The following is an 18,079-nucleotide window of genomic DNA, read 5'->3' as shown; positions in this document are numbered from 1 at the left end:
ACTGGATAAAAACAGTTCACAAAAAAGGGGTGTTTCATATGAGCACTGTTACACTACTGTGAAGTATCCTTCTTGATCAAAGGAAGGTGGATGAAGGCAGACCGGAACCTGTTAAGCAGTGTTGAATGGACAATTAGCTAAAGGTTAATGTACTAAGCTAATTTGCGGTGCAGGGAGGAACAACCCGTGAATGCCAGTATTACAGGTGTAGAATAGCTTGGTTTTTTGTAATTTGTGTCTTAGTGGAAATGTCTAAGGTCTGGGATAGGGATAAATGCATCCGATGGAATGAAAGAAGTTGTTTTCTATTTGTGCTGAAGTTTGTTTAGAAGACACTGATGAAGAGATAGTTAATAGTGAGATGAGGGAAGACTAACTCAAGATGTTGAAAGGTTAAATCATCATGAAGGCAGATGAAGACAGTAACAAAGAAATGGAAGGAAAAGGCCCTTATGATAATAGAAAAAGGATTGATCAGATCTGGAGAAAAGGTCACATAGTGCCTAACTGACAACTGTATCTCTCTGGTTTTAGTTGGTGACAGAAACCTGTCATAGAAATGGAATAAATCAATAGTAAGTTAGGGCTTGAGTGTCTGTGTGGTGAAGTAGCTGTTCTCTGCTTTAAATTTCTATTGTTGTACTCCAGAAATCTCCAGAATGGCTCTAGCCATGAGCTCTGTTTTGTAGAGGTAGACCAAGTATGACTTCGGCCATTTCCACATTAATTTTATTTACCTGTTTTTCTCTTTCATCTGCAATACATTGAAGCTTCTTTCCATTACAGCAATCTTTCTCTCAGGTTCCTTGTAGTATGGCAGCTCTTTCACCTCTTCTGCAGTAGTGAATCAGAACAAAAAAGGAGCAGGAGCCCTGAAGGATAGGTGAAAAGGAGAACTCGGCATGGTACTGTCAGAAGGTTCATTAGAGTGCAAGCACTGCCATGTCTTCTCACAGCATATCAGTTCTGTATCTGCTGAACACTGCAGCTTGGAGCAAGATGAATTCAATAGTTCTTGCTGCTAAAGCGCCGTTTCCTTTCTGTCTTGATCTGCAATCACAGCATCTCAAAAAGACACATGCATCAGTAGGGTTAAATCTAACGAATGTAACCAGTAGGAGTTGCATCTCATCAGCCAAGGATCACATTGTTAAAATATCAGAGGGTATCTTTCCAGAGAAACTCTATGGATATCTGTATAGCCTGAAGAGCTTTCTGTGTAATTCAGATTTTATTGATAGTTGCACAGGTATTGGAAAATGCTGAGTACCTTAGAGCATGAAAAATGTCTCTCATTGGAAAAAGCCTTTGCCTACAGCATTCCTGGTTGATGCCATTGGATTTGTGTCCCAGGCAATGGTTTCACTTCTGCTGCTTGGCATGAGCTGTGGGCTGACACACTAATGTAATGTTCAAAGTGTTCCTGCGCGCAATGAGATTCACAGGCGCTTTACTAGCAAGATAAAGCCTGGACAGACGTTAGTATACAGTACTGGGTTTTTAAAACCATTAGTCAAATGGTTTAAAATCCACTGGTTTGTTAGGAAAGGTTCGCTTACACAGTGAAAGCTCAGGATTTAGTAAAATTTTAGACTTTGTGAAAGCAAACTTCCTATTTTAGTGATTTTATTTACCTATTTATTTATAGAAAAAGGTATTTACCATAACATTGTCTGCAGTGCAGCAAATGCATCCCCAAATCTGAACTGACATCATCATTTATCTCTTATATGAAATGCAAAAACTGACATATGATTGAGTAGCTTTAATTTCTGAATTTCTATTATTGTAAAGTATTGCTGACATAAGATTGCTTATAGCATATCTGTTGATGACGTTTAGGGATTTTTTTTTTTTAATTTTTTTTTTTGTAAGTAGCAATTCTGCTTTTATTGGGTTTTTTTGGAAGAATCAAGATTGAACGGTTTCAAGAGCAACCATATTTTTCTGGTGTGTGTTCTTTGCAGGAATACATGGTTTATAGGAAACATACCTACATGAGATTGGATGGTTCTTCAAAGATTTCTGAACGAAGGGACATGGTAGCAGATTTTCAGAACAGGTAATGTATTTTACAAGGTGTTTCTGTGCTAAATTGTGTGTACATAGAAAGTTGATATAAGATGGAACAGAAATAAATGAAATTTGCACTTAAATTATCTTTCCTGATATCAAATGGACCTCATTTATCTGAAGCAGTTTCTAGGTGGTTTGCTGACCACTTGTCACTGGTATTGGTATTGAACCCAGTTGTATTTAGGAATTTGTCATCTGTGAAACAGTATTGGAAGCAATTTTAGCGTACCTACCTATTGTGCTTCTTGCCATTCCAAATATGCTATTGCTTATAAAGAAGCTCAGTAGAAAGGCAGCAAAGATTAGCTGGTATGCTCTGACAATTGACACTGTGAAGATGAGATTGAAAATCTTGCATATGCTAGAGCTTTCAAAGTGACCTAGTTTTCTGCAAAACAAACCATTTAAGTGTGTTTTATTAAGAAACCTTAAATTAATATACAAGTGATAAAATGGGGATTTTATTAGGTAGTAAGATATGCTAACTCTTTTCATTTAGTAAACCAAAATGGATTCTTGCAATTTTTATGAGCACATCAGGAAAGAAGAGTATGTAATCGTCTTCCTATAAGTTAATATATTTTAGTATAATTTTGTCTCCACTAGGGAACATTATTTATAATGATTGAGTTTATGGTTATTAAGTTTCCTTTTAATCATGGGATATGGCTTGATATGATCTCACTCAGGTATGGTAGTTCACAGTAAGGTTATCCTTCCTCGACGTTGATGTGAGCTTGTAAGAAGGTCACTTTTCTTTTTCAGAGGAGTTAGGTTCATAGATTATTGTTTATTGCGGGGTGAAAGCAACGTTCTACACTAGAGAATAGTCCTTGCGTTAGTGGTCCCAAGGTATCATAGCTGAAGATAGGAGGGGAAGCCATAGACAGCCTTTCAGGCCACTGGTTCATGGGGCTTAAAGACCTGAAGGACTGTCGTGCACTGATGAGTCTTCTAGTAAACTCCTCAGAGCAATACAACTTGAAAAGAATGTGTGCCAAATACCTGAAGTAAGTGAGAAGACCGTGGAGTACCTTTTTGCCTGTTTCCAGGTGTCAGAAACGGGTTCCTCGGAGGTTATGATGTCCTCCTGGAATCCTGACTCTTCTTCCAGTAAGGTCCTTTACCCAAAAGAAGTGAAGAAATTTGTTTTTATTAATGAACAGAATTTGTTTTTATTAATGAATAGAACAACTGAAGAAAAATAATCATTTTAGCAGGAAATGCCTTTGAAATACAGGTCAACCAGTCTAAACAAGAATTCCTATTAAAATGTTAGTTGAGTTCGTCTTATCCGTCATTTACTTATGAGAAATACTTCCAGGAAAAAAAGCCTGACTGAGACTAAACTATCCTGCAGGATATCCTAGCAGGGTGCTGAAAATATGTAGCTATGGAATGATAATTTGTTCCTGTAGTCTGTGGCACTGTCCACTTTCTTTCCTTCCCATATGGCATTTCCAGAAGCATTTCACAGCTGGATGTTCAGGTGACTGTCTATATGCATGTTCCGCTATCGTTACAAGAGTGAAAAGATTTCCTGGCCAAGGATTACCTACGTTGTGAACAGGCACCTGCTGACTCCTTTGGCTTTGTACCTGCAAGATGAAGTCTAGACATCGACAGCTCGGCTTCAGTTCCTTCCAGCTGTCCATAGCTCAGAGGGGATTTTTGTACTCTTAGATTTTGGACTGCCAGAAACCTTCTATTTCTAATTCTAGAGTTCTTGGCCCTTTTTTTGTGTGTGTTAATTTATAGTTTTCATAATTATTTCTGTTGTCTATTGGCAGTTTCTGTAAGGGGTGCGGGGGGAAATCTTACCCTGGACCAGAACGGATTCTTTGAGAATCTGGTTGTTATGATACAGCCTTGCCAAGTACTTGTGAATGTCTTGAAGTTTGAGTCATGAGGAAATAGTCAGTTCTACTTGACCTTCAGGGATATGGATTCCAAAACCGTTAGTTTTTTACATTTGTTGAGTTGAACTAGCATATGCATAATAGCCTGCAATGCACCCACACTTCCTCCAGGAAGGGCAAGAAAGACCCTTTAGATTTGATGAGTGGACTTTCAAGGACAGACTGCCTACACATAGTTAGTCAAGAAGGAAATGTCCCATGCTGCTCATTCAGCAAGAGTTTCTGGTGCTTTACTAATTTTGCGTGCGCTAGTGTATGGACAGTGTGGTAGCAAAAGGACGTGGCATTGCAGAGTATCTTCTCTTAAGCAGAGGGCCTTGCTCTGTCACTGTCAAAGTACAGTATGTCAGCCTCTTTGGAGTTCTTACTAGTACTGTCTGCTTTGTTTGCATCAAGCTGTTCACAGATCCATATGGTGATAAACACTTTTAAATACTGCTGACCCCCCCAGTGGCACTAGTGAGGTTCACAATCTTAGCAGAAATCCTGATTTCACTGTTACCACTTGAGTTTTCATCAGTACTTGGTCATCCTACGTATAGACCTGTCTCCTTGTTTGTTTTGTTCAAAGCACCAAATTTAGAACAAAACTTGCATCTACACAGTTTCAAGATTTATTTTTCTTTATCAGTCGAGCATTGTTAAGGCAAGATTTTTTTTAACATCAATCAGTTCTGTGAAACAATAAATTGTTCTTTGTCCATATGAAATCTTAATTTCCAATGTGGGCAAGATAAACAAGCCCTGGTTTGTTTTGATAGAGATTAATAAGCTACTATTGCAAACGGAATGTTTGCGTGTTACGACAGTCCTGATGTGTAGATTAACTTCTCTCACTCATTCATACGGTGGTTTTCTTGACCATGAATGAACAGCACAAAATGTTCTGAAGTGTTCAAGTAATAGCAATAGCCCTGCTCACTTTATATGCGTCAAAAAATTTACTTCTGTGGTTATTTCTTGTTCATCATGCACAAAATAAGCGTTTTTTAATCTCTTTCCTCTACAGGAATGATATTTTTGTGTTCCTGTTAAGCACAAGAGCTGGAGGCTTGGGCATTAACCTTACAGCTGCAGATACGGTAGGTGAAATTTGGTAAAGTCATACAGAATAAAAAATCGGCTTACTGATGTTAGGTTTTCAGTATAAATATTTCTTTGCTTTTCCTGCCTCATATGCCTCCAATCACCGTTTTTGCCACGCTGCTCATTTCCTGCCTCCCATCCTCACGATTTATGTAGGAAAATTGGTCTTTCTGTGTGAAAATTGGTACGCTTAGCCATGCTGATCAATATTTTTAGTACTGCCATTCACATCATGAAATTGCATAACCTTGTTTACTTTGCTCATATTTACAATATAGTATTATCTTGATGATAAAGTTGTAGAATATTGGATGCTTGGTACATAGTTTTTGGTTGCAGTTGGAAATACCTTCCTTCTCCCCACATACTTTAGTATTGGAGTCTAGAAAGAGTTGGACGACTGAAGGAGTCTACAGATGCAAATACAGTGAATGCTGTTTCATGTATCACTGTTTGCTCTTAAGGTTCAGCTGCAAAGGAATCAGTAAAACAGGTATCGGTTACCCTTCTTTCTGTGCACAGAAGAATGAAGCAATGCCTCTAAAAGTATGAACTCACTTGTAGTTGAGTATCAGCTAGTCAGGAAGGATAAATTGCTTCCCCCTACTCACCCAAGTGTAAAGGCATACTGATTTAGGGGAGTTGCAAGGATTTGCACTCTGGAGCAGCTGCCACTATCACTAGGGAAGGAATACTGGCCTACATGAACCATTTATCTCTTCAATAACAGCTATCCTTGTGCTTCTAACCCAGTACCCTGTGTGCATGCAGATTTGACCGCAAGACAGACTGTAATCCTTAGCCATACAAAACCAAAGATCTCTGAATCAAAAATACTACATAATTTCTTTTCTTTAAATACCCCATCATCTCTTCCTGTCACTTAAAAGAAATCAGAAGAAAGCAAGTATCTGTAGGATTTTCAGGGTTGAAAAGTTCTCTCGATTGAAGTTGCTTCAACAGAGGAAATAAACAGATGGAAGCACAGACATGCTCCTGTAGGCTCCTTGCATGAGCATTTTTAGTTCTGTGTTTTTGTAACTTTCTGAATACTTTGCTGTCTAAAATTTTTTTCAATGTTTTTGTTTTGTATGCTTACTGTGCATAAAGTACTGTTAGAATGATAGGGCAATATGAATTTATGTGGCATTTCAGTTTTTTGTAGTAAAAGCACTGGAAGTGTTAGACTAGACTTTATCCAGGTTTGAAAGAAAAAAAATTGGAGTATTACTTTTCGTGTGAAATTCTGATTTGATGGACTTTTTCTTCTTAAGGTAAGTAACACTAAAATGGGTTCATGATGTGGTTAGACTAGAATTAATTACATGACAGTGATTTAATGTGATGAAAAACGTAGGAATTTTGTGCCTCCGAAGCAGATTTGTTGAAGAAGATATTAAAGACATTCTATGGAAGCTGAAACATTCACAGTGTCAATTAGTTTGAATTCATCTGAAATGCAACAGAAAAGACTTCACAGGACTGGGCAAAGCTGGGTTAATACAGCCTGCAGTGGGGTGGTAATTCTGTAGGGTGTATAGCAGAACTTTCATTTTTATCAGTATATTGGATTTTTGTTTGTTTAATCACCACGTGCTCTAAATATACGGTTTTATTTAATCCTTTCTGTTCTGGTGTTCTTTTGCAGGTAATTTTCTATGACAGTGATTGGAACCCAACAGTAGACCAGCAAGCCATGGACCGGGCACACAGGCTGGGTCAAACAAAACAAGTCACTGTGTACCGGTTGATATGTAAAGGCACCATTGAGGAGCGCATCTTACAAAGGGCTAAGGAAAAGAGTGAGGTGAGAATAAAGAAATCATCTGGAACAAGAAGTTATAGAAACGGTATCAGAAAACACATGTCAAAATGAGTAAAGAAACAGAAAAAGTATCTGCAAGGAGACACAAGAGAAGCCAAAAGGGAATGTCTTTGTTCAAATAAACAAATCTGTGTAGCTAACACAGCAGCATTACAGCTGCATTATATGAACTAGGAAGAAGCTAATTATTTACACTATGACTTCATGAAAACTATGTCTTATGATGCAATGAAACTACTCAGACTTCTTTAAGACTAAAGCTTCTGTCTTTGCTGTGTCAAGACTACTGATTACTCTCATGTTACACTGTTATACCACACCTGAATTTTTTTAAAAAAAAATTTGGAAGGTAGTCAAGCGAAAATTATTTGAGGTGTGAGGATTGCCAGAAGAGCTCAGTGTCCTGCAGCATCAAGCAGTAAGTGTATCAGAAACTTTAAACCTCATGACACTTTATTGGCAAGAAAAAATTAAGCAGATTCACTTTCTTTGGTATCAGTAGGTATACTATATACAACATGCAGATGGTTTGTGTACTCAGGGTTTCTTTAAGCTTTTGTCTTGATTAAATGCTGATCATGGTGCTGCAGCAACTGAAGCATCTCCAGCTGAATGCATTCACGTTTCCCCTGTTGAAACTTACCCATTTTCTCTAGGATACTGCACTAGAGTCACCTGATACCAACCTGAAAATAAAGTGTGGTCTTTTTGCTGCTGATCCAAATCATAGAAATTGGCTTACTCTCTTTTGCTTGTTCTCTTTTGCTCAGTTACAACTCTTCTTTGTTGGGGTTTTTTTAAATATAGTTGCAGTAATAGAGGTTGAGTGAATTGCTTAAACTGAGATACTGACTCAATATGGAGATTTAGTTTTCAGTCAAGGAGACTAAAAATGTTGTATCCTTTAAGAATATGATCTGCATGATCCTCTTGCGGGTTACTTGAAAAACAGGACTGGTAATTTATACCTGACAGGAGTACCGCTGTATTTTTTCTTTTTTTTTCAGCAGTATATTAATACTATTATCATTTGTTGTTTATTACATGGTGCTTTAGAAGAAGTGCAACTTTGCACAAGGGATGGCTTTTTTCCGCTTTCTAGCTTGGTTGCTTCTCATATTATACTCTTAATAGATCTTCCCTGAAATTTTGCTACTAACTTTGGTATGATAGAGAAGTTGAGTCAATTCTGACTTGCACAGATGAGCTGGCATCTTTTTTTGGCTGGCTTTCAGTGAAGGGTAGTGAGAATGGTTCATGGCTGCTTTGAGTGATTTTTCCTTTTTTTGTCTCTTGTGTTTTTCTTTCTAGATCCAACGAATGGTGATTTCAGGTGGCAATTTCAAACCTGACACCTTGAAGCCAAAAGAGGTGGTCAGCCTTCTGCTGGATGATGAGGAACTAGAAAAGAAATGTATGTGAAATTCGTGTTGCAGCATTTTCCCCATCTTCCACTTCATTAGCTTATGAAATCTGTGTTTTTATCTCTACAAACACATGTATTGCTGATAACAACTTCTGTTTCCTGGCTCTTTTTGTATTGCCAGCTCTTGTTAGTACAAGCTGGTTTCATATCACTGCTGAGCTGAAAGATGAAGTTGTGCAAGAGAGACATGATGATGTGATAAAGTTTTTATTGGCACTTACTCAGGATCATTACATTGTTCCTGAATGACAGAGCTTTGTCAAGAATTATGTAGGTCATGACAAAAAAAGTATTAGCAAAAATGCCATATTTCATCATACTTTTGAAGCTGTATTAGAGGTATATGCTTTTATGTTGCTTGAAAGAAGAATTTCACTGTAAGACACTCTAGTAATTTGGATACAAATAGTTTTAATACAGTAGTGTTTTCAATGTGTTTTAGTTTTAATACAGTTGACTTTTCTTCACAGTTCTGTTAGAACTAGAATTCCTTGTAAGATTCACAAAAGGGTATGAAATATCTTTGCAGTGGTGACAGCTTTGTATTTCTTTTCCAACAGTGCGTCAGCGTCAAGAAGAGAAGCGACAGCAAGAAGAAACAAATCGTGTGAAGGAACGTAAACGTAAAAGGGAAAAATATGCTGAAAAGGTACTTTGATGCAAAGAGGTTGCCTGTGTCAGTGATAGAGCCGGAAGAGCTTCAGGCTCACTATTATGTGATGCGGAAACATTTTACGCAAAGGCAGTCTAATGAGTAAAGCCTTCTTCCCTTCACCATTTAACATCAATCTGTGGCACTTCCTTACAACGAAGAGGGATATTACAAAACACGTAATGCATAGTTACCTGTATTTTAATATCATTAGCAACTTGAAAAATAAGGGAGTACTGCATACCTGAACAATACTGTAGATCACTAGTAGTCTACAGACAACAATTTGAGGACTCTTGCTTGAAAAAACCAAAATGATCAAGTGATCGTTCTTTGGCATATAAAATGGTGACTTAATCAAGATTTTGTTCTGCAAGGACAAAAAGGGAATGTAAATGAAGCACCAAACATAGATAAAACCCATATAGCTATGTGGCTTCTGTGGAACAAGGGAAGATCAGTTTGTTTAAAAAAGATCATTAAAACTAGTTTATGAAAATTCTGAATTTTTGAGACAGGGAGGCTTTGCATTAATTAATTGGAATTTTGTGTAATGGTAAAGAATTTCAAGCTCACTCCAAAAGGTAGTGGAAATCAAAGTAATTCTGTAAGAGTAATTCTCCATCAATCCAGCTATTTTAGGAAGAAAAAAAAAAAACCAAACCCTACTTAAGTCTAAAGAAGGAGCCTTTAAGGGATCTGTTACTATGTCCTTCAGAAACTTGTTTTGGGAAGTTCTGGACATGGCATTCTTTGAGTTATAATAATGCATTAGATATTGAGATTTTGGGTTGCTTGTTCCCTTTCTTCTGTTCTATTGTCTTTTTCATTCCTGGTATTGTTTTATTTATTTCAGAAGAAGAAGGAAGATGAATTGGATGGGAAGAGAAGGAAAGAGGGCATGAACCTTGTGATCCCATTTGTTCCTTCAGCTGATAACTCCAACCTGTCTGCTGATGGGGATGACTCCTTCATTAGTGTAGATTCTGCCATGCCCAGCCCTTTCAGTGAGGTAAGGCTCACTGCTGCTTTAAACCATATACTATTTTAGTTGTGGCCTTAGATCGTGTAGGATTCTTGCTTTCTGTTATTTTAGCTAGTGTAGAACTTGGAGTATGTGGGGAAGTGAGATGTCTTAAAGGTGAACCATGGAAATGAAAATAATGCATTGAAAACATAACAGCTGCTAATAAGCTGCCTTACAGTTCTTCATGTTATTTGATACTGCATTATCCCCCTCTTCATTTGCTCTCTGCCTCCCTTTTCTTACAGCGAGTTCATGCCCTCGTTCTCCTATCTTTTAGCTCCTGAAATTTTTCCATTCCTGCCTGCAGTCCCATTTACTTTCTTCCTACTTTCTTCTCCGTTTTTGCTGCCTTTGTCATGCTCACATTTATAACCGCGTGCCTTCTTCCATACCAATACCTTCCATAGCAAGAATGGTCTCCTTCTGCTCCTGAACCAAACAGTGTCCCTCAAATAGCTCCTTGACATTCAGTTTCTTTGTAAGTACTCCTCGCTAGTCTCCTCTATATCTCCTCCTCTGCTTCCTTCCTTGCTTCTGATTGTGAATTAGTGTGTTTTTTCTCTGGAATTTAAATTGTAAATTCTCAGTGGCACACGCCTTATTTTCCTTCATCTTTTTGTAAAGAGTTGCAAACAGGTTTTGGCAGCAAATATGTTCTGTTCTATAGATTTCTATCTTGTATTGTTCCCTTTCTGATAAAGATTTTTATTAGCAGTATTAGTAGGTTAAGAATCCTGTTATTTTCTCTCTTGCAGTTGAAGATGCACAGTTGAACAGCAGTTTTCTTAAATCTCTGCTGAGCCCATTAGTCTCCTGCTTCTTAACTTAACATCTATTTTCGTGAATTGAAATTAAGTAGCTCCTGGAGGTCTTTACTGCTGCTCAGCATGTAAATAGAGGGTGTGGTGTGATTAGGCAGATTATGTATCATGCTGCTAGTCTCACATAGAGAAAATGAAAGAGAACAGAACAAGTACCAATTAATTACTTGTGATTGTATGTCTTTTAAAGATCTTATTATGTTTGTACCCTTCCCTTTCCTAACCTGAGAAGCTAACGGCTTTGTTCTCTGTCATGTTTAGATATCCATCAGCAGTGAATTACATATGGGCTCTATCCCTCCTGATGAGAGCAGTAGTGATATGCTTGTGATTGTGGATGATCCAGCTTCTTCAGCACCTCAGTCAAGAGCAACAAACTCTCCTGCTTCCATTACTGGCTCAGTTTCAGATACCATGAATGGTCAGTACTTTTGCCTTGACTTCATTGACTTAATTAAACATTGACTTTGTATGGGTAGGTGATACATTTTCTGCATTTTAACTGGAGTATATGTATGGTTGGCAAGATTTGGGGAAAAAAAATTGCCTTTTCATTGAGAAATTATTTCTGATTTAACAGGAAATCTGTTTATAGTCTCTCATTCACCACACTTTTTCTCTTTTCTGTGTTAGTTACTCTTAAAAGTTTTGTCCTTTTGTTCTTGTGTTATTTTATGTGCATATTACCAAATTACAGACAACCACAGAACTATTAATCTCTAAGCTTTTCCTTGAATTTGCTGTTGGGCTCATAATCAGTTCTCTATTTCCAATGAGTGATTGGAGCAGCTGTAATTTTAAATAATGGCAAATGTTTTTAACTACCATAGTTTTTCTACACTGAAATAAGTAGAGCCATAGTTCTTGGCGAGTTTCTTTAGAGTTAGCAAATGGAAGAAACTTCATATCTATTTTCAAGTAAGAAAATGCTTCATCCTGAAGTAGAACCCAGAATCCTCCACCTATTTGTGGATTGGATTGATAATAATAGTAAGAAGTAGTTGGAGTTACTAAGATGTGGTTAACGAAGAGTGAAGTTTTGTATACATAATTTCTTTTCATGGGGTCACTGCTTGCTGACAGTGTCGTATTAATGTAAATAAACAGTATCAGTTAATAGGAACAGTATTAATGTAAATGGTAGGTAGTTACGATGCTGTATTCATTTGTGAGCCACCAGAAATACTATAGCACTTACTGTTTTAACATTCCTTTTTTTGTTAAGGTGTTTCAATGCAAGATACACCTCTCACTGGGAGAGGCCAGTCAGGTCGAAGCCGGGGTCGTCCTAAAGGTTCGGGCAGTGGATCAAAAGGCGGCACTGGGAAAGGCAGAAGCCGGAAATCGATAGCGGGAAGTGCAGCTGCAATGGCAGGTGCCAAAGCAGGGGCAGCGGCAGCCTCTGCAGCGGCATATGCGGCGTACGGGTACAATGTCTCTAAAGGTATGTGGGGAAGGGGAGGCAGCAGACTACCCAGAGCAGAACCAACCACATGAGTTTACATGATTGTTGTTTACAGCCTGACAAAAAATAGATAAAAAGTGTTGTATTGTTGGTATTGCTTGTCTGTTGTATTCTGAGATCCAGGCAATACACAATGTGACATGGTATCGGTGTGAGAGGATAGCCAGTTTCACTGACCTTGAGAGGCTAGTCCTGCAGAAGTTTCTTCCGCCCTTTGAGTTATCTCATACCAAATATTTTTCCTCTTTCTTGTTTTTTATTTTGGTGTCCAGACAAATTGGATAGTATTGTTTGGGTATTGGTATGGCTGTGGCTTTCCTGTATTGCTGTCACATTGAAGTTACAGCATCAGGTTCCAAAATCTGCTAAACTGATGGTGATGGAGCTTCAGCTTCACACCAGCTGAAGGTGGCCCAGGGCATTACTGCAAGATGACTTGTATTTTAAGGACATCCCTCTTCATTAAATTCTCATAAATCATGAATACAGGGTGGTTTTAGGACTGATTGTTAGTATATTGTTTGTTGCTGAAGGGCCACAAGTGGAATAATATGCTCACGTGGCATTTGATTCTCTTTTCCATTGCTAGGCATGTCTGCAAGTAGCCCTCTACAAACAGCAATTATTCGGCCTTCTGGACTTGCAGATTTTGGACCTTCAAGCGCCTCTTCTCCCTTGAGCTCCCCTTTGAGCAAAGGAAACAGTGTCTGTGGGACCCCCAAAAGCTTAAACCTGACCAGCAGTCTCTTATCAGAAACTCCAATTCGGAAGCAAAGCAAAGGTGCGCACACCTCAGGTAGTCGGTAGTAATTTTGAACCCCTAAAGCTTATCTGAACTGCATTGGCTTTCAGAGTAGACCACCCTGCCAGTTGAAGGCATGCAAACGAATGCCTTGTTGCTGTCCAGCACATGTGTGAAAAGAAAATCAAAGCACAATGGGAGTGGGTGGTTTATGTGAGCACTTTGATTATGTGTATTCCAAAAAAACTGTCTTTGCAGACACTGCGAGAAGGAGGGAAGGGAGTCTGGGGTAACTGGCAGAGTGTCAGCTTGTGTTTTATTGACACATCTGACAAAGATTCCCAAGAAAGCATCCAGCTACTCCATGCAATATCCTGCAGCTGTGTGTGCTTGAAGTCACACCAATGTACTTTCTCTCTTGTAGCTTGAGGTGGAACCCAGCATTAGTTTTACCCTATGAAATCAGTATCTGAACCCCAGGAGTATCCTGTAGAGTCAGAAGACATTTCTGTACTGGCAGCTGGTCAGTACATGGCGGGTAATTGGGGGCTAAGCTGAAGATGTTGTGTGATGCAAAAAAAATCTTGGATTCTTCTAGTGTGAGCCTCTGGGTTCTCTAAAGGTTTGAAATGCAAAGGAAGGTGTCTCGGGTGGTTTCCAGGGAATGGACTTTCTTCAGCACCATCTGTCAGGAACAGGTTCAGAGCCGCAGAATACAGAGAACACTGACAGTGAGAGCAGCAGCACTGCCTCTGCTTCACGCAGTGGAAGAAACCACAAGCCAGTGGTTTGGTTTGCGTTTCAGAGTTCTCATCAGCACAAACGCTCGCTGTGTTCAGAATGATTTCTCTCACTTTTGAGGTGTGCAGAACTCTTAAAAGGTTAGAAACAAACTAAGGCTCTATTTGTACAAATCTCAAGAAGAGGGAAAGCTGAAGTGCCGAGGAAGGGTTTGCTGCTGCTCCTCTCACTGTGCCGTAGCAGAGCATGGTTCTGCAGCTTGCAGTGCTGCGAGGGGAGCGACGAAAAACAGTCCTGAGAGAGAGAGAACTGTGCCATTCCCCCTTCCAGCCAAATCCTGGGAAAAAATTTGTCTCGTATCCCAGCCGTCCACTGACTGTTCTTCCAGTGTGTTTTCCCTTCATCTTTGTGATCATCACACGTATTAGCTTGGTTGAGTTACTGCGGTGTGCGGGTACCAGTAGCCATGTCCCGTAAGGCTGATAGAAGGCAGTGCTGCCAGTGCCCATCTGTGTTCTCATTCTCTGGTTGCTCCTTCCCCGTTCTCAATGCACAACCCCCCCCCTCCCCGTAGCCCCTTGCTTTGCTGTAAGCATTGTCTGCATTGCACTGAGATTTAGGTGTGGGGCAGTTCTTCTGTCTGACACGTTGAATTAAAAGGCTGTTTTGCCGGGGCACTTTCATCCCTTGAGAGAGAAGCAAGTTGAGTTGCAGGTCTGGGCTGTGACAGCGGAAGATGACTTTTTTTATTATTATAATTCTTTTTCCAACCCCAATCCTTTGCCTGGCGTCCTACAGTGTGGAGCGAGTGCTTCCTGTTGGCTCTGCCTCTAATTTGCACACCTGAAAATAGCAGAACTGAGCTTAGTTAGATTGATTTTTAAACAGATTTGCAGGGGATAATTGAGGGGGAGGTGGTGTTTAATTAACTCATGAAGACTTCCCCCTTCCCCTCCTATTCACATGTATATATGATATTTAGAGGGAATCAGACAAATGCCAAGCCTTTTTTTCTCTTTGAATGTGCTGTCTATTTTTATAACTGAACTTGTACATATGTATAAAGAGAGACACATCTTTCTTTTACTAACTGGAGAAGAAAATCTTAAATAAAATGGAGTGAGATAATTTTATGTAAATCAGTGTCTTTGTGTTTTTTATGCATATAGCTGTATGAATGAGAGGATTAGGGAAGAGAACATGGAGGGTGTGCATCTGGAAATGCATCCAGAGACACATGCTGCTCAATGTAATGCTCTAGAGTGTCTGCGCTCTTCTGACATTTGTAACCTTTTTCAGTTACAGCTGTACACTTGTCACATGTCTGTGTTCACTGATTGTCTCATAATCTATTTTGGAGTAGGTATGCAGCAGGTCAGAAGAAAACAGAAGCAAGTATAATATGTATAATTACATAGTACCTGAACTGTGATGGTTGAATTCAGTACAGTTGATCGTTTTGGGACATCATTCTCTACAGTTTTTTCTTTTTTTTTTTCCTTTTTTTTTTTCAGTGGGAGTTGAAACGACTTTTTTGTGTGCAGCAATTTCCGTAAAAAGTTAAATTAAAACAGATGCATTCTTTGTATTATGCATCATAGAAGAACTGAGATTCTGTGATATTAATCAAGGAATTAGGAAGAATTCATGTGACAGCTGTTCTATTCTAATTTCTTGATTTGGGAAAGGAAGTAGTGCTAGAAGGACAAAGACTGGGAATTTTTTGAGGAGGTGGAGGTAGTTTTGTGATCAACGCTATGGGGAATGCTTCTATTGAAGTAAGTAAAATAGACGTGCACACTGAAGCTTTGAAGTTTCAGTCTGAGCATCTTTTCACTCTGACTGTGTGTTGTGCTCTTGTCTTACGGATTAATGGCAGAGAAAGTCACTTTCCTTTGAGAGATCAAGGTATTTGTTAGTGGCAGAAACAGAATACTGAATGAACTGAGTTTGTGTTTTAAGCTGGAATGGTGAAATAGATGTCAGTATGTTTTGGGGTATGTTGGGAATGCTGTGTATTCCTCGTGCTATCTGATTATAGGATTTTACTCACCAGTTAACTACAAAACTGTTAAATACAGTTCACTGATTAATACTACTGTTGAAGACATTTAAAGGTGATAATTTTCTGAGGTCCTCTGGGAAGTTAGGACTAAAAGGTGCTGTCGTGTCCCACCTTCACACACATTTTTGTAGTTTAGCCTGCAAGGGATGTCTAGTTCAGAAGGGTCCCCAGAACACCCATTCTTCCCACTGCCACAAGTGGTCAACAAAGTCTTCCCAAGCAGTGACCAAATTAAGTCTTGCAGTTGAGGACCAAAAACCGCAACTGCAATATTCCTTTGGAAGAAAGCAAAAGTGATTGAAACCATTACCTTCTCCCCAAAAATATATTGCAGGGTAGTTGAAGACAGGAGAAAGGGATTTCCTTCTGACCTCTAATGCTGAATTTAACCCTTAAGCATGTGGCCAGGACCCACCAGCCAGGTCACTGATAAAATGCAACTTCACGAGCACCGATGCAGTTTGCCTTACATCTTCTCTATGGGTGTGGTTAATTGTCAGCACCCTAGAGGATGGCAAAACCAAGCAAAAACCTGGGGAAAAAATACAAAGAAAAACCCAGAAGCCAAATGATGTATCAAAGGAGCAGGAGAAGAACTCCTTGCTCACCACAGACAGGTTGTGAAAGCCAACATGTAGGATTATTACATTATAAAAATAGAGCACTCCAGTATCCTTTCAACTCCTCTTCAAAATCATTGCATCACACTGTCCTCAGAAATTCTCCTATTTAGCTGTACAGTCACTGTGCAGTCCCTTCCAAATAACCTCTTACTGCTTCTTAAAAATTGTTTGGTTCCTTGACTGCATGGTGTCTTCAGAATTCTTCTGACTTCTGTTTTTAATTATTTTGTGATCGATTGAAGTCCACTTCATTAAACTACCCTTGATTTAGATTAGCCTGCAAGCCATTTTCTCTTTCTGTCATGGGTCAAGTCTGTTGTCCTCATCAGCCACTAGATCTCCTCTTCCTGTTCTGCAAAGAGTTAAACAGGTTACTGCAGGAGCGTTTTCACCTAGAACTGTTTTAATTCTTAACTTCAGGATATTAATACCACACTGTCCAAATGTAGTGTTATTTCCATGCCTTCTCCCCTTTCTGTTGCATGCTTTCCCCACCACAGTGTATCTGCTCCTTGCTGTCTCATGTTCCGTTTGTGGAAAGCCTTCTGTCTGCCTAGGGGCTGTATTTTGCTTTATTCCCATATTCCCAAAGTATTTCCTTTAGCAGCATTTCCCAGTGGGGGAGGCACACAAAGCTCAGTGGGAAAAGCTCCGTGCAGAAGGAATAGGGATCTGCACTACTTTGATCGTAGCTCAGGAACAGCTGAGTTGCAGTTGGGAGGAGGAAGAGCACAAGTGATAAAATCACTTGGGGGCAGGATGTGGATCAATGTAATTTGGGAAATGCTGTCCTATGACCACTGCACTGCCAGTCCTGATCTCCTACTCTCCGTGGAGCGAGCTGGCCTGCGTCTGCTCCCAGATATACTTACAGGTTCCTCAGCTTCTCACTTCAGCCTCCGTCTTTCCTTTTTGGTGACTATTCAGTCTGAAACGCACATTCTAACTCTGAAGGAGCCTTACAGCCGTGTCTGGTGCTCCCTTCCTGCTCAAGAAGGGACGGTGATGCGCTCCATGCTGTCCTTTGGAAATTTCTGCTCGAGTGGCCGGAAAAAACAATTTGTAGTTCACTACCCAAAAGGATGCTGCTTGCATGTGAAGTATAACTGAGACATATATCCTAAAATAAAGGCAATCACGTCTTATGCTCCTAGGTGTAAGCACTCACTGAATTGTGAAGGATGTTTTTTGATTTGCAGCCTGCACCAGGTGTGTAGCGGTGAATGAGAGGGGGGAAGGATTCATCCTTTCTCTCAGGAGCATCGTTATTAGGATGATACAGATGGCCCAGCTCTCAGATTCAGCCAGCAGGTCTGTATTGTAAACAAGTCTTTATTGTAGCACTCAGATTAGCGTTTGCTCCTCTGAAAAGCCTGCAACAAACGCCTTGTGAAATGGAGAAATGCATGATAAGATGAGTTGGGTTTCCTCTAGCTTCACCTTCCTCTTAGCTCCTGCCTCCTCCCTCAGGAAAGTGAAGTTACTCCAAAGCTAATGGGTCTTCCAGGCATTTTGTACCGAACTCTGTTTACATAATGTTCTTCTAGGGGCATATGAGGGAATTCGTTTGCATCCCAGGCATGAGGAAGTGTTTCAGTGCTCAGGTATGAA

At 39.5% G+C, this 18,079-nt stretch overlaps 1 protein-coding gene across 1 annotated transcript in view; it reads left to right on the top strand.

Annotated features, from left to right (window-relative positions):
• The window catches only part of INO80 (INO80 complex subunit), a 58,159-nt gene extending 44,855 nt beyond the window's left edge, over positions 1-13,304 (top strand). Inside the window, 9 exon segments of the mRNA XM_009574027.1 lie at positions 1,968-2,062; positions 5,005-5,077; positions 6,730-6,888; positions 8,218-8,320; positions 8,893-8,981; positions 9,841-9,996; positions 11,094-11,253; positions 12,058-12,276; positions 12,887-13,304. Coding sequence (XP_009572322.1) covers positions 1,968-2,062; positions 5,005-5,077; positions 6,730-6,888; positions 8,218-8,320; positions 8,893-8,981; positions 9,841-9,996; positions 11,094-11,253; positions 12,058-12,276; positions 12,887-13,104 — 1,272 coding nt within the window. The 3' untranslated portion in view covers positions 13,105-13,304.
• The last annotated feature ends 4,775 nt before the right edge of the window (positions 13,305-18,079 follow it).

Source organism: Fulmarus glacialis, unplaced genomic scaffold (assembly GCF_000690835.1).
Source record: "Fulmarus glacialis isolate BGI_N327 unplaced genomic scaffold, ASM69083v1 scaffold37993, whole genome shotgun sequence".
Classification (NCBI taxonomy): Eukaryota; Metazoa; Chordata; class Aves; order Procellariiformes; family Procellariidae; genus Fulmarus; species Fulmarus glacialis.
The sequence above is the reverse complement of the archived record's forward strand: the minus strand, read 5'-3'. Positions and strand labels throughout refer to the sequence as shown.